The sequence below is a fragment of the Pseudochaenichthys georgianus genome, chromosome 7 (genome assembly GCF_902827115.2).
Source record: "Pseudochaenichthys georgianus chromosome 7, fPseGeo1.2, whole genome shotgun sequence".
NCBI lineage: Eukaryota > Metazoa > Chordata > Actinopteri > Perciformes > Channichthyidae > Pseudochaenichthys > Pseudochaenichthys georgianus.
The window spans coordinates 35,546,922-35,573,863 of NC_047509.1; the positions used below are offsets into that span (position 1 = coordinate 35,546,922).

General features: G+C 38.9%; 1 protein-coding gene and 1 long non-coding RNA gene across 2 annotated transcripts; one reads left to right on the forward strand and one right to left on the reverse strand.

Annotated features, from left to right (window-relative positions):
- Positions 1–240: 240 nt before the first annotated feature.
- Positions 241–26,742, reverse strand: LOC117449928 (mitogen-activated protein kinase 12). The gene is made up of 12 exons (XM_034087859.2): positions 26,506–26,742; positions 24,373–24,502; positions 12,744–12,802; positions 8,945–9,056; positions 6,346–6,375; positions 5,776–5,823; positions 5,508–5,622; positions 5,334–5,405; positions 2,726–2,805; positions 2,481–2,559; positions 2,006–2,179; positions 241–1,299 (listed from the first exon to the last, which is right to left on the reverse strand). The coding sequence occupies exons 1-12, from the start codon at positions 26,637–26,639 to the stop codon at positions 1,238–1,240; spliced, it is 1,095 nt and encodes a 364-aa protein (XP_033943750.1). The 5' UTR covers positions 26,640–26,742; the 3' UTR covers positions 241–1,237.
- Positions 17,651–19,401, forward strand: LOC139434194 (uncharacterized). Its single transcript, XR_011643606.1, has 3 exons — positions 17,651–17,776; positions 18,053–18,245; positions 18,480–19,401. It is a non-coding gene; the product is annotated as an uncharacterized lncRNA (long non-coding RNA).
- Positions 26,743–26,942: the final 200 nt, after the last annotated feature.

Sequence of the window (26,942 nt, forward strand, 5' to 3'; positions counted from 1 at the left end):
AAATATACCTTATATAGGTATGGTCATACACTATATCATTTAAATATAGCATGATAGGTCTCCTTTAACTTCATCCTCTTAAAATGAGTTTTACTATGATATGATGCTGCCCTCTAGTGATGGAGGATTGTATGACACTGTTTGCCTTTTTTTGTTTAGTTTTTACCAGTATCCATCTTTGATTTATTGAAATCGATCCAATTAGTCATTTGAACATAATTGAATAACAACAACAACGTGTGTCATGTTATACCATGTTTTATTTGCAAAAAAAATTGTGAACTCCAACAATAAACAAACAGCATCTTTTTAAAGAAATTGCACTATTATACCCTTTAGTATGGAGCACGAGAACGTACAGAAGGAGACATGGATAATAACTGTCCTTGTGAAGCCAGATACAATGCAACCAAGGGTATTTTTTTATTATAAGACAGGGTTATCTTTCTATCATAAAATAGTAGATTTTCCGCATAGACTTTCTGTTTATTATTGTCTTGTACAGGTCACCATACCATCAGGGCCATTGCAGGTGAAAATAAAACAAGATGGAGGTTTTACCCAAGAAAAAACGAGAAGTTTATAATACAGGCCCGATTCACAGTTCTGTCCTGTCAACGTTCAGATGCTTATGGTAATATGTTCATTTGAGGCCAAAACAACCAGTATCTCAGTGTTGCAACCCTGATTGCATGAGGAGGGCTCACGTTTTTTCACTGGAGGCCTATATATGTGATTTTCTTCTCAAAATCTACAACTTTAATTGTCATAAAATAAAAAGGTGTTTTTTCTTTGAAACAAACCATTTAATAATAATAATAATGCATTACATTTTTTATTAGAGCGCTTTTACAGGTGCTCAAAGCGCTTTACAAGTACACATTACACATATTAGACATGTAAGAGTCATTACTGCGGACATTACCCACAGGAGCAAATGCGGACACAACGGCCTGACGCAGTGGCGGCCGAGGCGGGTTAGTCTCAGAAGTCCTCCATGGCTCAGTAAGGTATTTATTCTTGACCTACAATTACTATTTTGCACTGTTGTACCACCATACCAAGTAAAGCTGCCCTTCAATTAAACACATTTAAATGTGTAATGCCTATCAGATGTTTCAGACAATATCTGAATATTCTTTTATATTTGTTTCTCAGTGTTTGACAATGTTGTTGACCATTCAGTTTGTGTCTGTATTAAAATCAACACTTGATGGCGCCAGCACATCGAAGCTTCCTACATGGCCGTCTTACTGGGGTTTTCAGGGTCAAATGTCATGATCTCCATGTGGATAAGACCTGATTGAATACAAAAATAAAACAGAATTAGACATTTCCCATGAAAGCACTTAAGGTTATTTGTATTGTAAGTGAATATAGTAGAGCAGGACGGACTCCTAAAACATTGAAATAAGTTAGAATGAAAGCACATCCGGTTCCTTTATCTTAAAGTCAATTATCTTTTGATTGTTTTTTGGTAAGGCTTCTGAAATAAGGTTTGTGGTTAACACAAGCTTAAGAGATTTAAAATGTTTGATCTATGACATAAATGACATCAGCTAATACCCTATGATTGTATGAGGCTATCATGTGGTACAAATGATGGTTGCTAACAAGTGGCTACATTTCATCACCCTAAACATTAGATGCCTTTAGCTTAGCGGTGGGGATACACAGCCATGATGCTGTGATGTAGTTAGTTCATAGTTTTAGTAGTTCAAATGCTGTCAAAGTGGTGTTCATATGTGGAGATTACCCTGCTGAACAAACCCTGTTAGTATCATAAATGAATATTTGCCTCAAAGCTTATTTTCTGCAATATTTCAAATCCAATGAACAAATCCCATTGGCTTTTTTGTCAAGGGCCCTTGCAATGCTAACTTCCAGGTCTGCTTATAAAAAACGTAATTACTGCACCACTTTATTGGCAATAAATTAATGATTGCACTTTTACAACACATAATGCCCATTTTCAGAATAGGCATTGTGTGTATTCAGAACTTACTCTTCCACTCCCCAACGGCGAGCTCCAGGCTCTCAAAGGAGTCGTCATAGGGGTCAGAGTCCGGCTCGCTCTCTGGCTCATGGTATTCAGCCAGGAAAGGGTGCCCAAGGCCCTGCTTGGCTGTCAGCCTGGTCTCTGGGTCCAGTATGAACATGCCCTCCAGAATGTCTACAGCTGGAAGCATCAACAAATAAAAACACATCAATACTCCATGACATTCTTTTCATTTACTTAAACGTTACAGTAACTAACATTTCTGTCATTTTTACTCTAACATATTTGTAACTTGATTATTTTCATATTCTATTTGTTATAAACATAAAGCAAATCCTGCTATATAGGCTACAATATTTTTTCAGACACGATGGTCGAGAACAGGTTCCAAAGACCGGCATAGCGGTATTGTGTATTTCAAGATGAGAAAAATGCAATGAATCTCAGTTTAAAGTCAATGAGCAGAAGCGCTTTAGCACACCATTTCCCTCCATTGATGGAAACACTTCCTTGAAGATTTTCTTCTTCTGCGGAGGTAGACCCTGCACATACGACTGCGCCTGGAAAACAGTTAAGAGCGATTACATTTTATTCCCAAGCATGAGCTAACAACAGAGACAAGAAATGGACACAAAATGACACGTGTAATTTCCACTGTGAAATGCCTCTATGCCTGCATTCTATATATGGAAGCTACCATGTGCTTATGTGCATTGGATAACGTACATCTTCACTCTGCATCTTCTGGACCAGGGAGGAGTCCGGTGTCCCTGTCAGCCGGAGGATCTTCTTCAGCTGATCAATACCTGAACAGGCTGCTTCAGGAAGAATGTACAACATAAAATGCATTTCTGCAAGTCTTTCAATCTGAAAACGTGATATAGCGAACTGAATTACAAAATAAAGAAGCAGCTATATTTTATAATATTTGATTGGGTATTATTTGTGTATACTTTTCATGCAGTTAGGATTGATAGGCTCATTTTTAATAAGATATATCATTAAAGGGGTGCTTCAGTGACTTAGTTCTGCACTTTAACAAAGTTGGGTGGAAAATAGTCCGAATTTAAGTTATCCTGTCTTTTACTCAATAGTATGGGACGAGCTCCAAGAGCAGTGCCTTTGCATAGATCAACCAAAAGCCTTGTTTTATTTGAACCTGTGTTATATCCTTGTTTTTGAAACTTCACACCTCCAGATTGTGATGAAGCAAAGTAACTTTGCCTGAGGTGAGATAGCCCTGTTGCTAAAATAAGCAACAGTACTTTTTCAAGTAGGCTACTGGCCAATTTTGAGATTGTGTGTATTATTTTTATTCCATAACATGTTTTCTTTCAGGCTTTTGGAAGGAAAACGTACAAAATACACATTTAAGTGTTTATTTTACTATAGTTTGTCTATTTGTGTCTGTAGATTTCTCCTAAATTCACCAAAAGTTAGCATTCTAACGTAACATAAAGTACCGCGACCGCTGTGTGCACCATGTCAATAGAGATATCGCTGGAAAGCTACGTCTCTCCTGCACAATCTCATCGGATCCAAATATGGTCATTTCCTTTGTATCAGCAACCAATCGTGAAAGCACAAAGGGGTCTTCTGACCAAGAAACGAAATCTCATTGGCTGGTGTCAATTTCTGACAACGTGATTCGTTCAGATGCGTCACGTGATGTGCTAAAACACTTCCTGGTTAGCTTTCCGCTAGAAATCTCAAAATGGCAAAAGAACGGCAAAAAAAAACGTTCACAGAGAAGACGACAACAATTGTCACTTGCACGAAGCAAGGTTATACAAAAAACAAATGACCCCGAACATGAAATACCTTCACGGAGTGCGTCGAGGAAAGAACAGGAGGGTTCAGCTAGCGCCTCACTGCAATCTTTAAAGGTCGTTTTCTCAAAATGAGTTTTTTCTCCTCCTCTGAGTTCGAAATGTCAACTTCAGTAGCACATAGAGACACCAAACCTTCCAGTTATATTCCTATCAATACTATGAAGGCTTTTACTGAAGGGTTTGTTCATATATCATTCATAGCCTGAATTATACAACATTGTATACCTAAAAAGATGGTGAAAATTGATATTTTAGGGCTGTTGACAGTATTTTCTGATTTATGGAGTGATAAAAAGAGATATCCAATATCCCTTCTGTAAAAGCCTTATATATTAATATGACTACAAAATGAAACAAGAATTTTGAACCTGGCTTTATCCAAAGTTCAGATTTCGATTCCTGAAATGTGTTAAAATATGTGCATATTTTATGAGATAATGGTTATTTTGCATATTTAAACATGCTATTTCAGAAAACTTGTAATACAAAAAACAATTGCCTTATTGTAAGTAATTAACTGGAGAAATGTCTAGCTGATACTTTTAAGTTAAAACAATTACCCTATTCACCTGGGGTGTCTCGCCTTAAATTAGGAAACTGCCTAAACGCAGCAGAAATAGTTATAGTCACATGCTGGCCCTGTGTCTTTGCTTCTCTGTGATTGCCGCTCTGATCAGGGTCACCTGTCCCTAATCACCCTATGTTTATTTAGTCTGTGCTGCCTCCTTTGTCTCTGCCAGTTGTTATGTCTGTTCACTGTTAGCAGCACAGGTGTTCCAGTGGTATTTTCTAGTGTTTTCTATGAGTTTGCCCCTTAATAGCCAAGTTTTTCTGTTGTTACTTTCTTCTGTCTCCTTTTTTGATAGTTAACAGAAAACATTTTGTTCTTTATTTAGGTAGAGCTTATTTAAACCTCTTTTGTCTGTGGTTGCACATTTGAGTCCATTCCCACCTGGTGCCAGAGTGATACTGTAATAACAGTACTTGTTACAATAAACCGAAGTGTGTAAATGATATGGAACACTCCAAAATCTCACAATGCTGCATCGGTTTATTGAAGTGTTTGAGGGCTATTGCAGGCTGGAGAGGGAGGGAACATTCATAGTAAAAATACACTTGTTTCTGGATTAAAGTTATGAAATTATGATTTTAAAAAAGTGGATATTCTCAGAGATCAAAGTGCTAAACATCAAAAGTTATCGGAGATTAGAATAGCCATAAATTAGCTTAACAAATTCCCTAACAAGTCTTCTTTGTACATTTTTGAGTTTCTTGTCAAAATATGTCTCCAGTTCCTACAGTGTATATATATTATATATATATATATATATATATATATATATTATATTATATATATATATATATATATTGGCCACCACATGCTGTCTTCAGTTGTTCAAAATATTCTATTAAAAATGCCAGTTGCAGTGTGGGTTTCTGACTGCTATTACTGAACATACACAGCCTTATTGCAACACAGTGATCTGAGTGTGTGAGGATACTGTCGTGTCCGGGGAAAAGCACCTGGCCAGTGATCATCTCCGCCAGGATACAGGCGGCCGACCACACGTCCACTGTGGGAGAGAGCATTTCAATAATGAAAATGTAATCATTTGCATTAGCGTACTGCAATATTCAGTTCTATTTTTTTACAAACTGAAAGGTAATGTTGTTACCTGTTTGACTGTAGTGCATCCAGTTGAATATGACCTCGGGTGCTCTGTACCAACGTGTCACTACATAACCAGTCATTTCACTCTCTGCCTGTCTTGCAAGTCCAAAGTCCAGGATCTGAGGATAGTGACACTTGGATTAACCATTGAATCTATTTCCTCTTCACTTTTTCGCAAGTACAAAAATAAAAGTTACAAATCCTGAAGATCTGATTTAAGGCCGCAACTCATCATCATCTTACATTCTGATATGCAACTTTTTTTTGCTTACCTTTAATTCACAGTTCTCATTCACAGCAAGGTTACCAGGCTTCAGATCCTAAAATCCAACACATGAGATTTCTTATTTGCATAAAGTCTATTGTGAAATAGTAAACACACTTTGTAATAGGTCACAATATACTCAATTGCTGTTTTCATTTGATAAAAAAGACTGATACCAATCTTCTGTATGATAGTTATCAAGCAACAGTCGGCCTAGCTTAGCCTTTAAAGTAAAAAGAAGGGGAAATGGTTTAGTCCCTGTGTTAAAGGAACCTATAAAACAAACCATATATGTAATCCATTGCACTACGCCTGAATAAGGCTACATTGAGTAAGTAGTGGGTCATTCTGGGAAATATCTTTGAATATGAATCTTAATTTATCCATCTAATATCTTTTGTAAAGGAACACACACAATTCAGACCTCGAACTGGACCAACACAAAAACCAGAACTTTGACATTTAAATGTATGAACTATTTCATTAGATGTATAACTTAATTAAACACTAATGTTGTAATGAGTGGGACACAATCTCTACAATAAGTGTTGTATACAAAAAAAGAATAAAAACCAACCCGGTGGACGATGCCTGCAGAATGAATATACTGTAAAGAAAGAGAACACAGATGTTAGAATAAACAACACAAATGGACATTCTTCACTCTGACAAAGTGTAGCAAGCAGGCTCGCTAAATGCCATGGTATTGACTTTAAAAATACACATAGTCTCCACCCGCAGCCCACTGTGACGGCTCTGTTTTGTGTACTTTACAGCCCTTGGAGTAAATCTAGGCTCTTCAGCACACTTAAAGCACACAGATAAGAAAGGGAAACAATCTCAGAACGAGAGACGTCTGCAGCTTAATTCAAAGACAAAGAGGCATTTGGGAGAAGTTAGTCTTGGTTTCCAGTTCAAAGCGTGCTTTCCTTTCCTTTTCCATCGAGCACTCTTGGTTACACATTGACAAGTGGTGAGTGGAGAAGCATAAATAAGGGTGAAGCAGACTGTGAGTAAAGTGAACACATTGTACTTAAAATGCCAGCAAGACATGCGACCTTCATTTATCCAAACTCATATTTGCCCTATAAATCTACTCCAACATGGCATAATGATTATGGGAATTTCTGTAGTGACTTTTTATTATACTTTACTTATATACTCCCCCTCCCGTAATGAACATTAGTATAAAGAAACATTTTTCACACCGTCTTTGTGGAGTAGTGAGCATAAGACTGAACACAAATTAGGCTAGGATTTTAATGCACATGTACATTACACTGATTTCCCCTGCATAACACGCTGCGAATTACATTGACATAATACATATACTATACTGGGTTTTCTTCTGAAGTTTTTCCTTGTACGATGTGAGGGTCTAAGGACAGAGGGTGTCGTATTGTCATACTGATATTCTGTACACACTGTGAAGACCACTGAGACAAATGTAACATTTGTGATATTGGGCTATATAAATAAACATTGATTGATTGATTGATACATACAGTAGCATATTTACAAATCAAGCAGGTGCTGAGCAACATTGCATTATATACGAGTTTGCCCACGTATAGTTTGTGGAAAGCCAATATTAACTCTTCTTTTATCTCTGCTTTGGTCTCCACCAACTCTTGAGGGAAATAGCTACATATATAGCTGCTAAATGCTCCACTATGTTCCAACGCTAGTTTGTTACTGGTTCTGGTCGCTGATTGGTGCTGAGCAGGGAGTGTATGGTACGTTTTCAGAGGTTTCTGTTGAAAATATCTGACTGTGAAGACCTTGAAACAGTGAGGTTTTGGGACGTAAAATGAAAAAGATGATCGGAAAGACGCAAAAATGCTCTCTAGAGCTGGGGAAGTGCGGAGAGTGTTATTCACTGCGAATGAATAATTTCAGATTACACACATGATCCACTGTTAATACAAAACGTTGGATTAGCTCAGGACTAAGTAATATTATCTCATTTAATTTGTTGACCTTTTTGTTGTACATATTTGTAAATTGCTTAATCGTGTCCTACATCCACTGATATTGCACTTCGCTTCATTTATTAAAAGGAGTGAATGCCTTATTTACAAAAAGTTCCAGTTTTTTTAATCAAAAGTTTCTCAACATGTGGAGGAGAAGGGGTTTAGTAGTGTCACCAAGAGTTAGCATTTCTGCTTTCTGAAGCTGCCGCTGACCTCGTGTTGACCTCCAGCACACACTGGGCTTGTTTGCAGTGACATGTGAAGTTTGAGACCCTGCTCTGACCTAAAGAATTACACTAAGAATTGTTGTGATTTCATTAGTTTGAAATTCATTTCAACTTCATTTCTACATTGAGAGCAGGTCATTTCCAAGGGTTCTGCCATAGTTCACTGCTATGTTTCTACAGTATCCCAGAACAGACACAACAAATATAATATAAATCACTGATCCTATATTTCCACTGTATTTTTTTATACATATTTGTCTCACTTTTATGTGATTAACAGGAAAAATGTGCCTGCCAAGTACATTTAAGAAGGCAACAGCAACATTAATGAACAAAACATATCACTTTTAACAAAATCTCCAAAGAAATGCAAATACTTTATTTCTAAACATTTAAAGGTGGGGTATGTAATTTATTTCAGATACACTTTTTGTTATATTCCATGGAATGCTCTTAACATCCCGACAATGAATATCTTAAGTGCTTTGACAATAAATACATAAACAAATGTCATCTGTGGAAGCCGTGGTACTGTAAAAAGCACGACCAATCATCTGAGCCGGCCCGGCTAAAATAACTGGATGGCCTACCTGCCGGTCAGCCTTACATCTGTGCACAAACTGATCTCGTGCCCTCATTGGTCATGTGCGCGTTCGTGTGTGTTGGAGGAGGGGCTCTGTAAGGAAGTCTGAAGGAAGAGGCAGATCTTTTTCGGCTGCGTAATTTCAAATTCTAGCGCACTCGAGCTGGTTTCTCCAAAATTACATACCCCACCTTTAAGAATACAGCTTGGAAAAATGGTTAAGCATGTTAAGAAAATGACTTATTCTTAAGATAGCCCCATATGACATTATTTAAAGCGATTCTTAATGTTGAATAAACGTAAAAATAAATAAAAAATGGGCCTGTTGAGAATGCGTGTACGTCATTGACCCATATGTGTAACATTCAAGTGAGAAAAGTAATAATCACTTACCTTGAGTCCTCTGAGCAGCTGGTAGAACAGGTATGTGATGATGCGATCAGTTAATCTCCGCTTCTTCATTATGTGGCCCAGATCCTGGGCTACTAACGGCATGACCATATAACTACAGAGAGAAGAAGAAAAGTTAAAGGTCCTTACACACCAAACTGACACCAAAGAACACCAAAGAACACCAAAGAACACCAAAGAACACGTCCCGACGGAACGTCACCTCACGTCTCCTGCGTCTTGGCCATGTTTCGCACTGGAACACACCACAAATACCTCATTCACACCAACGCAACTCCGGTTCAAGCTCCGTGCTAGAGCTTTTCAGGTTCAGAACCGGTTCTTCGGTTTAGCTCTGGCTCTTTTCACACCGCCCAGAGTCCGACTGGTGCTGCGTCATTGCGTCACCGTTTGCGTGCCTGCTTCATAAAGCCAAACCGCGCGGATGAAATCAGTTGCATTAATTTCTTATGGCTCTATCTGCAGCTTTTCCGGAGTCATTTCTGTGGTTTAGTTATATTCTTATAAAAAAGTGTACTCGTGTCAATAAAGGTTTTTTTAAAACACAACTGCTTCCGAGGTCGGTCTTATTTCTTAAGGTGGACTGAACCATGAGTGTGGAGTAACATTGTATCTTTCTTTTAAATGAACTGTAACATTCACCCAGGTATGTAACAGCTGTTCTCAAATGAACAAGTGAAGTAAAGTTTAATATTTATAGTTTTATAGATTTATAATGAGAGGTGATCAACGTGAATGCTCAGGTTCCACCTTAACACGCAGACACGTTGCTTCACCATGAGCAGAAACCTTTATATATACAGTCTATGGCAGAAACACTGAAACTCTGAAACTCTTGTTAAGTTTCTCCATCGTTGTGTACAAACTGGATAAAACGTGGGCTTCTTGTTGTTGTTCAGGAGTTGATCCCGTCCCTGCCCCTGCCTCCGCCTCGACGTAAGCGTGACGTATGCGGTGCTTTTGCTCTGGCCAGACAATTTTTTGGTGCTTGAAACGAACCGGATTCTGGAGCTAAGAGGCTGCTCCGCTGCGGTGTGAAGAGGAAAACCCGGTGCTTTTCAAGCTCCAGCTCCGAACCGGCCCTGAAACACCATTGGTGTGAATGAGGTAAAAGACTTCAGCCAACGGCCAAGTTGCACGTACGAACTGCGCATGGGGTAGTGTGTATTCGTCATTCAAAAGACGCAACAACCGGAAGACAGACTGCGTGATACACCGAGAGAAGAAGAACAGACTACGTGATACAGTATAAACAAACAACAAATTGCGTGTGCGTTCCATTTTCACTCTACAGCGAGAAGCTCATGGGGCTTTCCCGAACCTGTGTGGAGAGCTGGAGTTAAAGCAAATCTCAGATTTGCCTTCTTATTAGTTTGTTTGGGTCCCTCACTTCCGTTTCGCTTCTCATGCACTGATTCACTAAGCTGAACAGCCAATCAGAGTGATTTCTTTGGCTGACGGCCTTTAGGCGACAGCCTCCTGATTCAACATGTTGAATCGGCGGCGGAAGGTGTCGGCAAGGCTGAACAGACACAACGGTGCGGGACACACCAAGACACACCAATCTGAGTAGGGCGACACGACGTTCATCGATGGCCAGACATCTATCGACGATAGATGTCGGGCTGTCGATGAGCGTCGTGTCAGGACTTAAGAGAAACGGAAGGCATAGAAAGATAAAATCAACAAATATAGGTACAAGAGGGCAGCTGTCTTACACAGACACAGTTCAATTATAATTTCTGAATAATTGTTTTAAAACAAATTGAAGCGATGTTAAGCATTCTTTTGAACAGACAAAATCCTTTCCCTTATTATAATTGGTGAATGTGTCACTGATACAGATCTGACGGAATTCAACAAAGCATGACTGACAGTTAACTGACTCAGTCAGTCATGCATGTCTGTTACACTATGTAAGAGCACTCACACATATCGTACTTTTACATCTTCAATTGAAGTGTAGGAGCCATGAAACGTGTATAGTAAGGCGTTTTGTTTTAATATAAGATATTTGATTGATCACTATTGATTGGTTGGCTTGGGTCAAATGGATATGAGCGGCACTCATTATAATCCTGTTCACCTGAGTGAGGTGTGTGTGTGTGTGTGTGTGTGTGTGTGTGTGTGTGTGTGTGTGTGTGTGTGTGTGTGTGTGTGTGTGTGTGTGTGTGTGTGTGTGTGTGTGTGTGTGTGTGTGTGTGTGTGTGTGTGTGTGTGTGTGTGTGTGTGTGTGTGTGTGTGTGTGTGTGTGTGTGTGTGTGTGTGTGTGTGTGTGTGTGTGTGTGTGTGAGAGAGGGTGACACAGGGCCGTTGTACTTTTTGTTGACCGCAAGATTTATGATTGCTTTGATCATTATTATTACAATGTCTGATCACTGCGCTTTTTTCAATTACAATTCAACAGAGTTTTGATCTCAGCAAGTACTCTTTTTTAACGTGTCATACAATAACAAACAGGCCCGGCCTCAGCCTCTCAGCGACTTTGTTTGTTTCCTGCTGTCGCTATATGAAGCATAGGACATTTATAACAAGCTTTGACAGAACCAATGGATTTAAAAAACGTCTAATGGCTTCTTGTGGTGTCATTTTTATGACTCTTGACACACTTTTCTCACAATGTTGTAAATTATTTCAGACCGTGATCATTTCTCATCTGAGGTTATACCAAGCAGTTTTGTCTCATGTTCTTGCGATCATTGGAGGGAGGGGGGGGTTCAATTCAACGTGACCGAGCATGGACCCTGCCTGTGGTCCCCCTCCAAAAGAATAAATCTATGACAATGCTATTTATTTATTTTATGTAAGTGTTGCAGCAAACACTGTGCTGTAACCTTGTCACAATCTGTCTGTGTTTTGTTTTGGCTTGTCTTTTTCTGTCTTTGGTTTCCTGTTTTATTTTTGAAAAGTGTTCACCCCCTGTCTTGCCTGTTGCTTTCTGTCTGTGTTCCCTCCTGTCTGATTACCCGATTGTGTTCACCTTGTGCCCCTGTGTTTTCTCCTCCCTCCTCACCTGTCTCTTGTTTCTTTGATTAGTCTTGTGTGTATTTAAGTTCTGGTTTGTCTGTCTGTCATTGTTAGTTCCTTGTTTGTCTTGACTGTGTTCACGGGGAAGAGTTATGTTTGTTTTCTAGTTTACCTTGAAATAAAGGAAGATTCTGTGAAATCTGCTTTTGGGTCCTGTCTGCTTCGCTCTACCCTGACAAACCTGGGTCAAAGTCAACAGGGATGTTTTTTTTCTCAGTAATGTAGTTTAATAAATTGAAACTAAGTTACTGAAACAAGTTTTGTGACAAAAACAAATACCAACAAACAGAAGGAAATAAAAAAAACAATGTTGGCTGTATAAATAATTACTACCCCAAACTGCTTTAATGTTTTGTATCTTGGGCCTAAGTAACTACATAAAGGTAATTACATTAAAATTGTAACTAAGTCATTGACACAAACTCAGTTAGTAAATCAAACACCAATAATGGTATTTTATGTTGTTTTTATGCACTACGACTTTATACTGAACTAAAAAAGTTATGAACACTGGCCCCTCTTATTATACAACTGGCCCCATCACGGCCCCCCCCAAGTAAAATGAGTCTAGAACCACCACTGCTCATTGCTATGGTGAGGAAATACAGCCGCACAAACCAACCACAGCAAACATGAACAAGCTTGCTATCACACATCCTCACTTGAACTCTTCACACTTGCACCCACTTGCACACAGGGTCTCGACAAGCTGCGACAACGAGTAAAAGTATGCCGTTCCTGAATCCAGACTCACAAGGTTTGGAACTTTTCTGGTGTGGAGTCGGGTGTGAAGACGTTGAGGAGGCAGATCACCTTTAAGAGAAAAACAGTTAGGACGTTAATATACACGTCCAGTTATACACATGTAGGAAACGCTTACACACTTTTGCGAAGAGGTCAATGCAATGAAGTGTTTTCATAATGGTTTAAGTGTCATGTTTACAGCACTGACGTTGCTGTGGCTCCTTCAACTCTCTTTCTAAGTATCACAGTCTTTTCTGTCCAATGTCACATCATTTTCTATGTAAGATGTATGGGCCAATTTTTAAATGGCAGTCCTTCTATTGATTTTAAATCCAACACAGAAACTAACAACACAGGATATAAAATGCATTGAAAGTCTTAACTTGTCTTTCTATGACAAAGTAAACACACACTGTAAAATATTACCATGATTTCACAATATTTAGCTGTAATATTTTACAATAAATTACTGTTTTACCACTGTACAGTCTTTGCCTGTGATGTTCACAATATAATACTGTAATTTGAATTTCACAGTGAAATCAATGAAGGCACAGTTAATTACTGTGAATGTACAGGATACATGATTACCAGGATTTCCCAACATGTTACTGTATTATTTCACAGTACAATACTGTATTCAGACCATCCTCTGTGATAACACAACCAATGAAGTGATTTTCTTGCTTTTATCGCTCTTGCTTGGCTTTAAATACTAATTAATTAATTTGGTGCAGGTTTTACTTAAATTGAAAGGGGCACCGCTGCATGTGCCTTAAAATAAACTATGCAACATATAAATCTATGTAAAATTGAAATTGTTGTCTTGGCTTATTGTTTTCAGGTGCTTCCTGGGCATTAATCCTGAGACGGGCTCGAAAGTCAAAAAGAGGCATGGCAATTTAAACCCCCATGTCAGCACATTCTTCAGAATATTGTTGACTTCAAGTGGATGTCTGTGTAGACATGTGTTAAGTACTCCCCTCCTTGTTTTCTTTTCTGTCCCCCTGCTGCGCAGGTGCACCTGGTCTGCCCCTGGCTCCGCCTCTGCCCAGGTGTTCCAAATTCCACTCAGCCGTGTATATATAAAGAGAAGCTGGAGGAGAAGGATGTCTCGCCTATCCTAACGCCGGGAGACACTCTCCTTACCTCTTTGCCATTTTGAGCTGTAGGCCATATTTTTGCAGATGTGTTTATGTTTAGCCTGGAGGACTTGGTAGTCCAGTTTTCGCAGCTTTACTTTGTTTCCCATAGGGTTTATAATTGATGTCTGGTTAGGGGGGGAAGCTCTGGATCCTACGGCCCGTGGTGTGGCTGGCTCGGGTTCCCTCCTTCTGTTTGTTCCTTTTGGCCAGTCCTCCAGACCTCTTTTTGTTTCCCGTTTCGCTTGTGTGAGCAAACTGCTGATTATCAATAAATGCTCGTTACCAAGTACCGGTTATTGCGTGTATTCTTTCATGTTGCGGGTCTCAGCACGAGCCACTACCGCGGAGTAGAGGTTGGGGCCGTAACATGTCCAAGACACTGTGAAATGTACTTTGCACTTCAATGGAGTAATACAAAGTTAAAATGGGCATTTTCTTTGTTTTTCTTTGTTGATTGAGCTGATTGAATTGTGTAGTAAAATTCAATTCAATTCAAAACCTTTATTTATCCAGGTAAAATCCCATTGAGATCAATGATCTCTTTTTCAAGGGAGACCTGCAGCAGTAGGTTCCACAAGAAGACATACAAACATAAACAACAGAACAATAAAAGGACATCATACAGCAAAATGTACAGGGATTACAATTTACATATTTAACCACATGTACAGGTACCAACAGCATCTGATTTTGTAGCATCCAACCGAGCTTTAAAAACATGTAGTGGTACTAGCTTGGTAATTTTCCATTCTTTTTGCAGACTGTTCCATGTTAGTGGAGCTGCACATCTAAAAGCTTTCTTCCCTAAGACAGTCCTAGCACTTGGCGCATTTAATAAAACCACAGCATGCGATCTCAGGCAATAAGTACTTTCAATTCGCAGAGAGATCAGGGAGCAGATATAAGATGGTAGTTTATCCAACATGGCTTTGTAAATGAAAAAGTACCAGTGACTGAGCCTCCGTACAGTTAGTGAAGGCAGACCTGCCTTGGTATACAGGGTACAGTGATGCGTAAGTGCTTTACAATTTGTCAAAAATCTCAGTGCACTGTGATACGCAGCATCTAACTTGCTCAGGTAATGGGCAGGTGCATTCATATATAACAAATCACCATAGTCCAGCACAGGTAAAAAGGTCACAGTGACTAGCCTTTTCCTGGCCTCAAGCGAGAAACAGGACTTGTTTCTGTAAAAGAAACCTAGCCTAACCCTCAGCTTTTTAAGCAGGTTATTTACATGAAATTTAAAAGTGAGACAATCATCAAGCCAGATACCCAGGTATTTGTAACAGGTAACCAGTTCAAGTTGTATTCCTTGCGTAGTTACAATATCCAAAACAGTCTCCCGTGTATTTTTAGCTTTAGCTTTAGAAAAGAGCATTACCTTGGTTTTCTCAACATTTAAAAGAAGCTTAAGCTCAGGGAGCTGAGCCTGAATAATGTTAAAAACAGCCTGTACTTTAACAACAGCCTCGTTAATCGAGGGACCTGCACAGTACATAACGGTATCGTCTGCATAAAAATGTAAGGTTGCTCCTTCGACATTTTCACCTAAACTATTAATATAGATAGAGAATAATAGCGGACCTAAAACTGAACCTCGTGGTACACCATTAGTGATGTTTAACCACTCAGAAGACAGCCCATCAAACTGAACACATTGGGACCTTTCAGAGAGGTAGTTCACAAACCACCCCACTGCATGGCTGGATATGCCAATACTGACCAGCCTCTGCTTCAAAATGCGATGATCGACGGTATCAAAAGCTTTGGATAGGTCAACAAATAGAGCTGCACAACTCTGCTTATTATCTAAAATACTCGTAATATCATTTACCACTTTTATTGTAGCAGTGATGGTGCTATGTTGCTGATAAAAGTGTGAAAATACAAGTAATTACTGTAATGTATGTACAGCAAGGTACCATAATACCACAGCTCTGTACTGCTATATCACAGTAATTCCAGGGGCATGGCAATGGTAAACTCACAGTATTTAGTTGTACTTTTATTCTAATTTACTGTAAAATATCTACAGTACATTACTGTGAAATATTTACAGTCAATTACTGTGAAATATTTACAGTCAATTACTGTGAAATCCATGCAACTAGTAGCCAGTAATTTACTGTAATTTTACAGCCAAACATTTTACAGTGCAACTTTTACTAGAAGGGGACTCTGAAAGGGTGATATTTTGCCATTTCCAAATGTGTCCAAATATTAATGGGTTCCCCCTTGGTACACCAATCGCGCCAGTCGTTTTTCCACAACCCTGCTGACATACAGATAAAGAAACCAAAACCAATAGCATATCCTCTTTGGCGGAGGTAAAACTCATGAACTCTTATACTATAAAGGCACTAGGATGAAGGCAGAACTGATGGTGGTATGATAGAGCAGAAATAATGGTCTTTCCCCATTAATTGAGTTCCATACAGATTTGTAATGGGTTCCTTCTTAGCCAATTTTGTAAATATACCAAGTTCCGAAAAAATCTGGCAAGTAGTTTGTTCTTGATCCTGTTGACAAACATATAAAGAAATCAAATCAATTACATAACCTCTTTGGTGGTGGTAAAAGAGTTGAAACTCATTTAATTTGTTGACTTCCAAAAACCTGCCGAGTAAAGTAAGGTTTTCAGCAAAAACACTGAATCATGAGGGTTCCAATGAAACACAACACTACCAGCTGTTCAGGGAGGACTGGTGAGATCTGTATGGGCTCTTCTTGTTGAGTGGTCAAGAAAGTTTGCTTATCCTCAAAATCAACTAATCTCATTAAGGTTGACCTTTTCTGAGTGAGTAGAACTAAACAAACACGCTTAGATAACAAGTCATGGTATGACAGTGAGTCTCTTGCCATTGGCCGGCTGTTATACCAGATTGTATCCTATATGAATTAAGAGACACTTACAGTAAGACAAAAACCATGTACTGGTCAATGAGAGCGCAAAAAACAGAAAAACATTATCTTAATTTATTTTTACAAACATTGTCTATTTTCATTTGTAGTTTTTTATTAAATACACCAAAAATGTGATTAAATATAACCTTATTTGTATATAAGCAATAATAATAATAATACAAAAAATCTCTTAATGTATGTTTTTCAACTGGCTCAGTTTTATGGTGAGATCAATCAGTTGTTTATTTTTACCCATTATGTGTTTTTTACCTGCACTATGATCAGAAACATACACCAAAACTTACGCCATTCCTACTTAAATTCTAAATGTTTTTACAGAGGTTGAGATAAGAACAATATTCATTAAAAGTTCATCCAAAAAGAAGATACAGTACAGTATGCAAATTCCCTTGGTAACAACTTTTGACTCTAAAAAAAGTCAATGCAATTTAGAACATTATTATTTAAAGAATGCCTCATTTGCATATTTAATCATAGACTTTTATAAACAAATCAAATAAATTGTCTTAAAGGTCCCCTAGTATACTGTTTTTTTATCAATATATTATACTGTAGGTCTCAGATATATACAAAACATGTCTCTGAAGTGTTTGGCTCCAAACACTTCAGAGACACGCCCCTCTGAGAGATATTTGGTTACAAAGAACACAATTCGTTCACACTTCGGTACTTTTCCCACAAAGGTTCATGCGAACTTAGTTCATGCGAACTCTTTAGTTCGCATGAACTAAATACAGATCGCGTTCACACCAGAAAAAGTCCCTGGGGGTGGATTCATAGACATATAAAGAGTAGACGCCGCATTGGCTGCTGGAGCGCAAGAAATACGGCCGCCATCTTGGACCGGTCATCCTACAGACATTCTACCCATAGACAGCAGAGGTTTCAAGATGCCAGAGCACTGTGCAGCATATTGCTGTGCAAATCGGCGGACGATTGCGAACAGGGGTCGGGGGATTACTTTTCACAAGTAAGATTCAACATTATAATTGGTTGTATTTTGTAAATAGAATATTATTGTACTGTATTGATGTCCGCCAGCGAAATCGTAGCCAGCAAACATTATGTTCATGGCCAACTGAGACTTTATAAATCGCTGCTGTAACAAGTGAATTTCCCCGTTGTGGGATGAATACAGTAAAATCTAATCTAATCTATCTAGGAAGAAGAAGGAAGAAAATAAGCTTGACCTCCTTCTTAAAATGTTTTTGTGTTGACTCTCAAATCTCCCGTTTTTATTTTGAAGGTTTCCCAAAGACAAAGATATGAGAAAGAAGTGGGAAGTTGCTTTGAGGAGGGAAGGGTTCACTGCAAGCGAGTCATCCGTGATTTGCAGTGAGCATTGTAAGCAGGACGAGTTTGACAGGACAGGACAGATTGTCCGACTCAGAGATGGTGTTATTCCCTCCATCTTCAGCTTCCCGGTTCACCTCCAAAGAGTAGGTGTATCATCATACGGTTATTAGCATTCATAAATGTAAATATTCTATTATCAATAACAGGGCTGTGTGTGTGTGTGTGTGTGTGTGTGTGTGTGTGTGTGTGTGTGTGTGTGTGTGTGTGTGTGTGTGTGTGTGTGTGTGTGTGTGTGTGTGTGTGTGTGTGTGTGTGTGTGTGTGTGTGTGTGTGTGTGTGTGTGTGTGTGTGTGTGTGTGTGTGTGTGTGTGTGGCAGGACTACGTCTCCTTCCAGAAAAGCTGAAGAGAGCCTGTCTGTGGCCCCTCAGGACGACCCAGAAGCCTCACACTCACAACCTCAGCCTAATGCAACCTGATCTCACCAGAATGCGTGACTCCACCACGACTCCTTAACACCACAATGCGTGGTGGAGTCACGAACTTTGTTACATTTGCGTGTCGGCACCACGCAAACAACCCCAATGTAAAGTGAATGAGGCTCCTTTGTCGTGGTGCACACACGCATTTCTACAACGTGCATTGTGTGTAATGCAACTGTTAATTTTATTAAATTAGTTTGTTTTTAAGGAAGGCCAGAGCTTCAGCTGTGTGTAGATTGTTCCCTTTAGTTAACGTTATTTAAAAGATAATGATCATGTCTTGTATTACGAGCGTCCATTCCCATTGGATAACGGAGAATTTTACACCCGGAAGTAAGTAGCCTATTCTCCTTACTGTCGATTGATTTTACAGTGATATCTGCACTACTCATCGACTAAAAAACACCAAATTGTCCTTGTTAATTACACAACATTGATTGGTTTGAATTGTGTGCAATGCTTTTGTATTTTCCCCCTTCGATTCGGAGAAACAAAGATTTTTTCGGAGTTTTTGGACGGCAGAAGACACTACACTACCCAGAATCCTCAGCTATCGTTTGGGACTACAGCATGAACCCCGTGATCAGTCCTCAAGTTCTTTGATTGGTTGACCTCCAACTGCATTCCAAATGAAAAAAAACGTTTCGTAAAAGAGAAATCATACTTTATTCAGCAGTGCTTGCTTTACTCTTTGATAGTCATCACATGAATGCATTGTAATAAATGGTTTGGCTGCATTAAATATTACACATCTGTCTTAGTTATTTATTTATCTACAGAGATCGGGCATCAGAATACACCGGAAACTATTCTTTTACTGTTCTGTTTTAATTTCACAATAAAGTTAGTAGTAATATTTTGTTTTGATATTATTGTTTTTTATTAACTACTAGACGACTGGGTCATGTTAAGACCATCTTTTTTTGGTTGCTATGGGTTTTTTCCATCGCTTTTGTGTTACAAATATCAAAACAATAACAAAATAATATTCGTCGTAAACTAAACCGGAAACAGCAGTATATTTTATTTTGTTAACACTGTAAACTTGACAGCCTTTTAACCCAAACCACCTACTGGTTAAAGCACGTTATTACACGTTTAGAGTAATTGCAATGCAGGAAGATTGTGTTGCTTTTAAAATGCCTTTTTCTTAATGTCTTTCATTTTTGTAACGCACTTTTGAATGTGTTATATTTTATGAAAACATTCAAATATTAAGAGTACATACAAAATAGTGGGAAAGTAGAAGGTCAATTATATAAATATAGAATAGAAAATATCAAGAAGATACTCAAATGATATCTAGAGTAAAACAGTTTAGTGCCTGATAGGAGGATGTGCTAACTAATAAGGCTTTAATTAAAGAAATGTGCAGAATACGACAGTGTAAGGGTGGAAGTATACACACATTGATAGATGTCTTGTAATGCACTGTTGATGAACCTGTGACCCAAGTTGTTCATTCATTGCATAACTACACTGTTGTGTATATGATATGTCAATAAACCTTAGAAAATCTTGACATCTTGAAAGGGATGTGCAAAATAGCAATTATATACAGTCTTTAATGAACTATTAGAGATTAACGAGTAATGAATATGCTTTAAACGGATCTGCAGATAAATATTTAGTCTTCTCAAGCAACCAACTATCAAATATCTCGCCTGATTGTTGGCACTTGACAATCACCTTCACTGAATTTCATTCAGGTGTAACTAAAGTCTGATTTAAGGGTTGTTTATATTTCACATCATTAATCCAAATCTGTAAAGTAACTAAAATAAATGTAGTGGATTAAAAATACCAGGTTAACCTTAAAGAAAGCCCTCAGGATTATAAAAGACCACCATCACCCCAGCCACAAACGGTTCTGTCTGCTGCAGTCTGGCAGGCGGTACCACATCATCCGGACTAAAACCACCAGACACAGAGACAGCTTCATCCCACAGGCCAGAAGACTATTAAACACCTGAACTTAGAAATAACATTCATCTGGCTGCTACTTAGAAATTATTTATCTAATATATCATATTCCAATCACTTGTATATAGACTCTTATTGCACTATTTCACTATTTTTTCTGTGCATCTGTTTTATTGCGTAGCACTGTTGGAGGAGCCTGTGACCTAAGGGGGGGAGGGGGGTAGGACACGTTCGATTCCTGTTTTGAATAGTGTGCCGTCGATGGGTTTCATTCCATTTCAAAGTCCTTTTGGACGCTCTGTGTAAACGTCGCGCATCTAATCACAGAGGTTGAGGACTGATCACGGGGTTTGTCAAGCTAAGCACATGGTGTAGTCCCAAACGATAGCTGAGGATTCTGGGTAGTGTAGTGTCTTCTGCCGTCCAAAAACTCCGAAAATATATTTGTTTCTCCGAATCGAAGGGGGAAAATACAAAAGCATTGTACACAATTCAAACCAATCAATGTTGTGTAATTAACAAGGACAATTTGGTGTTTTTTAGTCGATGAGTAGTGCAGATATCACTGTAAAATCAATCGACAGTAAGGAGAATAGGCTACTTACTTCCGGGTGTAAAATTCTCCGTTATCCAATGGGAATGGACGCTCGTAATACAATACAGGGGACATGATCATTATCTTTTAAATAACGTTAACTGAAGGGAACTTCAGTCAATCTATTTGACACAGCTGAAGCTCTGGCCTTCCTTAAAAACGAACTAATTTAATAAAAATAACAGTTGCATTACACACAATGCACGTTGTAGAAATGCGTGTGTGCACCACGACAAAGGAGCCTCATTCACTTTACATTGGGGTTGTTTGCGTGGTGCCGACACGCAAATGTAACAAAGTTCGTGACTCCACCACGCATTGTGGTGTTAAGGAGTCGTGGTGGAGTCACGCATTCTGGTGAGATCAGGTTGGCCTAATGATGTGAGTATTTCTATTTTCAACATCATTCATAATGGTCCTAGACAAAGTCAAATCTCTCTTGTTTGCTGCCACTCATATTAAACACACTCACAAATAAACACATACACACACAATTGAAGACATGTTGAACATGCATTCCTGACACACACACGCATGATGCTGGCAGTGGCTTTGACAGGTGATGACTATAAGAAAGAATGTGGGCCATACTCTAGTTGTGTCAAAGTGTTGTGTGTGAAGTGAAACATCACTCAAACCATGTTCATCCCTCTTTCTACTGGGATCATAGCTATGTCTCGCCTGCTTCTCCGACTGCTCTTAAGGCCAGACTCAATGAAGCTTTAGCAAGAGTGGAGAGTCTCGAGCGAGAGAGGAAGAATGCCATGGCTAGAGAAAAGAGGGCAGAGACCACAGTGAGGACTCTTTTGGGGGATTTGAGGGAAAAGAACCTCATTAATGAAGAACTCAAAGAGGCTTGATTTCTACTCAGGTAAAATGAAATTAGCACTTTGAAATTCATGTACATCTTACTCTTACACTCTTTATTAAACTCCTTTGTTATTATATGAAGGGGACTTATTAATTTTTTCTCATACAATTTCAGATCTTCAAATAGACTTGAAGGCAAAGCAGGGCCATGAGTACTCCAAGGACCACAGAGAATGTGCCCTCACACTCCATCTACATGGTCCAAAGGCATACAAATACCTCAGAGACTACAACAAAAAGGTAGTCTTAATGTTGTTCAATTTCATTTTTGGAAATTACGGTTGCAAGTACGTTAAATAGCTACTTCTCAATTTTTTTACAGGTGGCTGTGTTCGGTGGATGGCAAGCCTGGCCTGAACAAGATTATGCTGGAGAGAAGATGCCAGGACGACCAGGCTAAATATGGATGTGTTTCACTCATGTTGGATGACATGGCCATCAGAAAACATGTGCAATATAATCCACATAACCAGTCAATGTCTGCTTTTGTAGACATGGGTGATGGAAACAATGAGACCGATGCTGCTACTGAGGCTCTTGTGTTCATGGTGGTTGGCCTACACGGACATTGGAAGGCTCCCATTGCATATTACCTGAAGTCTTTGTCACCTGAAACACAAAGGGTCCTAATCTAAATCTAAAATCTAATCTAATCTATCTAGGAAGAAGAAGGAAGAAAATAAGCTTGACCTCCTTCTTAAAATGTTTTTGTGTTGACTCTCAAATCTCCCGTTTTTATTTTGATGGTTTCCCAAAGACAAAGATATGAGAAAGAGGTTCTCAGTCATGCTTTGGAGGAGCCGCATGCACGGGGCATTCGGGTGTCATGAGCAACTTTGTGTAAATATGGTTTGGGCGGGGTGGTGTCATGTTCTTGTGTTTAACTTGAACATTTACATTTTTTATATAGATGTAGAAGTACATTTTCATTTTTTATGACATAGATATTCATTTTTACTGATATATAACTTCTGTCTATGTATAATGTATTATTGTTTCTTCATTTTTCAACTTATTAAAATAGCTGAGTATAGGCCTACACAATATGCTTCTCTATCATATATAGACCATTAGTGTTTTTTTATGTGTGTGTGTGTGTATATATTATATATCGTGTGTCTTTTGCAAAATACCTATCATACATAACATAGGCTATCAAATACCAGAATATTCTATTGCTGTTAAGCCTACTATGAATATTAAAATACGCCGAATCATGTGTCCGGTATCATGCCTACATATATGACGTTTGCAGAAAACCCCCCCCCCGTGAAAATCAGTTTTGTATTCAGCGAGTTATGATTGATAAAATGCGCTGACACTTCATTGCGCCTGCCAGACAGATTACACTGAGTGGAGCGGGTGACCGGTCCAAGATGGCGGCCCCACGGCTCGTCAGCGCCAATAGGCAGTAGCGGTCGATGCGGCGTCTACTCTTTATATGTCTATGGGTGGATTAGGCAAATGAAGCCGCTGACGTCACTTCTTCTTCTTCTGCTTTGGGTTTACTGGCAGGCCGCAACCCACTTCACGGCGTATACTGCCGCCCAAGTCCCCGGCCGGAAGTCCCCGGAGTTGGGGACTGGCTTCAGTAGAAGCTGCTGGGAGTCCCAGCAGCTTCTACTGAAGCCTTCCGAGTAAATCGCCAGAACGCCGACACCTCCTCATCTCCACCGCTCCCATGTTTTATTTTGTGTTGCCATAAGTTAGTCTCTCTGCGTTTCTGCGCTGGGCTAATGCTAATAATGCTAATGCGAGGATAATAAAATGGCGGCTTCACAAAACTTTTTGGGAGTTTTACGGGGCGTGGTTTGCAATCCGCCCAGCCAATCAGGAATATAGCTCTTTTCTCAAAAAAGAGCCGCTCAAGGGGTAAAAAGGTTCGCATGAACTACTTTTAGTACCGGCTCTTTTTGGTGTGAACGCGATCATGAACTAAGTTAGCATGAACCTTTGTGGGAAAAGTACCGCAGTGTGAACGCGGCTCCTGGTGCTCTAGGAGGAGATTCAGGTGATAAGGTGTGGGGGGGGGGGTACCTTGGTTGGTGATTGGCTAATGGTTACACAAGCCAAACAATCGTTTTGACATCACAAAGTGGCCAAAATCTGATCAGCTCATTTTCAGACAGGTTTTTATATAAATGGATCAGGACAAAAAGAGAGAGAATCTTTTTTCCTGAAACTTTCAGAATCTCTTTACACAGAGAGGACATACATGTTTAAAATACATGAAAAAGTGGATTCTGCATAATAGGTGACCATTTAACTAATTGACTGGGAAAAGCTGCATGGTGATATTCTTATTCTAAGCCTATTCACGTGTAGGTCCTTCTTCAGTTGTTGATGTTACTGTGACCACCCTCTTAAAAGATCCCACATCCCTGTTTTTGTGAAGTTCCTACATTTTCGTGCTGAATGTGTCGCAGCAGCCTGAGCTCCCTGTAGGCTCGCTGGGCGTGGATCAGGGACTGGAACGGTCGGTACAGCTTCTTGATGGCCACCTTCTCCTTGGTCTTCTGGTCAAGGGCAGAACTGATGTGGAATTAAATACAGAGTAAGAATACACAGTGTGAGAAACATAATCTAGGGCTGCATATATCCACTATTGGAATTGTATATTCTTTGATTGATTGCAATTCATCGATTGTTTCGTCTTCAAATGACATAAAACATTGCTGAATGCCCCTCATGGTCTGACATAATCCAAAATGACCTTACCCTACGTTTGCCCTACGTTTGGAAACATATAAACAGAAAAGGATCAGGAAGTATTTCACATTTTTCTTATTGCTAAATGCAAAGGTCAAACAAGTACTTTTACTTAAGTAAAAGTAAAAGTATAAAAGTGTAGGAATACTCTGTTACAAGTACAATTCCTGCAATCAAAATGTTACTCAAATAAAAGTACAAAAGTATTCTCAGTGTTCTCAAAGCTGGTAAAGGTGCAGCTAGTTTGAATGACTTTGTATACTGCAGGGTAGCTTGAGAATTTACTCCAGGTGGAACTAAAGTCTGATTTAACACTTGATTAGATTTCATCATTCATCCACATCTGTGAAGTAACTAAAGGGATTAATGTAGTGGAGAGAAAGTTCAGAACTTGGGTAAATGTACTTAGTTACTCTACACCACTGGCGTTGAAGGATCACCACTGGCTTTGAAGGATCACCACTGGCTTTGAAGGATAGGAATGATCATTTCAGTAACAGTGTCATACTGTTAAAGTAATTTTTTTTTTAAACAGCAAACCATTTTTTTCCTCATTTGAAATAGTCTAATTGTATTGGAACATTGCAGGTACCCTGTAAACGAGGTTGTGTGTTATTTATTTAAGTAATAAATACGTAGATACAATTCGATTTGTGTTGAGAAACAGTTATTTTTGTAATGAGATAAAAACATTATGTTTATTTCCTTAAAAGAGAAAAATATTGTTTTGATTTAACGTGAAGAACTGAAATCAATACAAATACTTCAACAAGAAAAATATAATTTGTGCCAAGTCTTATACATTTCCATGTGCACAATATTTATTGTTTGATGCAGGGTATTTGTTTCCAGGCTCAACAAGCAATACAATATAGATGTTAAACATTCAACTTAACTAATTTTTTTAATTGGTTGAACAACAGTTTAAAACACTAAGAATGATTTGTTATGGGGTTTTTGAAGTTTATATTTATCCTGGAGATGCTATCAGACATGTTATTGGAACTTTTAAAACAATGTTTGTAGTTCTTATAGAAAAATAAACTAAGTAATATCTCCAACTTGAAAATTGGGCCCCATATAATATATTTGGTATATAATTGCCAAACAAGATACTATCAGTAATCACGTCTTGTCTGTCAGTGGCTTATCATTAGATAGTCCTGTGTCTGTGGTATCTTGGATTCCTTCAGGAGATTCCATGTCGTATCGGACGACCTGCATTGACTTGCTGCCTCGCCTCAGGCGGACAATAGTGCTTCTGTTAGCAGATGTCAGAGAAATGTCTCGGCCTCTTGCAGCTCAGTCTGTGATCGGAATGCAGACTTAGGATTTACACGAAGAAAATCACTTGCAATGGCAAACATTTAAATACTGATAGTGCCAGCAACCACGCACCGTTCACCATTTACTAATACACTTTCAACCCACTTCTTCAGGCTTTGCTTTTTTCAGTTCAATTCTCCGCCCATGACATCTGCCTAACATTCTTACTGTTTTCTGTTTTACAGTTTTTGTATTTTCTCCCCAAAAAAAATGAATTGCATCTAGTGTTTTTGTATATTCTTGCTGTAATGAGTACTTACATAAACGCTTAATTAAGTGTATTATTATTATTATTATTATTATAATAATTATTATTATTATATATATATGTATTTGTAATGCCTTAGGCATTAATGGGACCTTTAAGAACATACGACATGATAAGCATGTAGTATTATTGGAGTAAAATATACAAATATATATATCAACTGACATTTACTGTGCGGCACCTTCCTCGTCAATGCAGCCGAGGTGGCGCACCCATCCCGGGGTAAACTCACCACACTGTCCCGTAAGCTCCGGAGCCGATCGACCGCAGCGAGGTGTATTTGTCCGGGACGTCCCACGTGGTTTTCTGGACCTCCAGTCTGTGATAGCCGGTTCTGACGGGGGAGTCCTTCCCTGGAGACTCCATGGTGCTTGTTCCTTTTGACAGTCAGTCGGGATTTAAATCACAAGACGTTTGTACAGATCTGGAGTTTCAACCCCACAGGTGAGCCTTGCAGGAAAGGTAAGAGCAGAACAGGGAAACGCCCCCATTCCTGCACAACAACCTGTCACGTGGTTAGCTGTCATTCCCAACAGTGTGTGTCAAAAACATGTTGAAACACTGAGAATTACAACATTATTAGGAATCAGAAGGCAACCGAAACCAGATTTGTATTATATTGTATTTTTTAACATGACCTTTTATTTTATTTATTACTATTATTTTCTT

What these genes read in the sequence shown, in the direction of transcription:
- LOC117449928 (XM_034087859.2), bottom strand. Translation starts at nt 26,639, where the DNA reads ATGGAGTCTCCAGGGAAGGACTCCCCCGTCAGAACCGGCTATCACAGA. An exon ending in GCTTTTCCCCGGACACGACA is followed by an intron (nt 2,806 to 5,333) that starts GTATCCTCACAC and finishes CAGCCTGTTCAG; the next exon opens with GTATTGATCAGCTGAAGAAG. An exon ending in AGAAGATGCAGAGTGAAGAT is followed by an intron (nt 2,560 to 2,725) that starts GTACGTTATCCA and finishes ACTGTTTTCCAG; the next exon opens with GCGCAGTCGTATGTGCAGGG.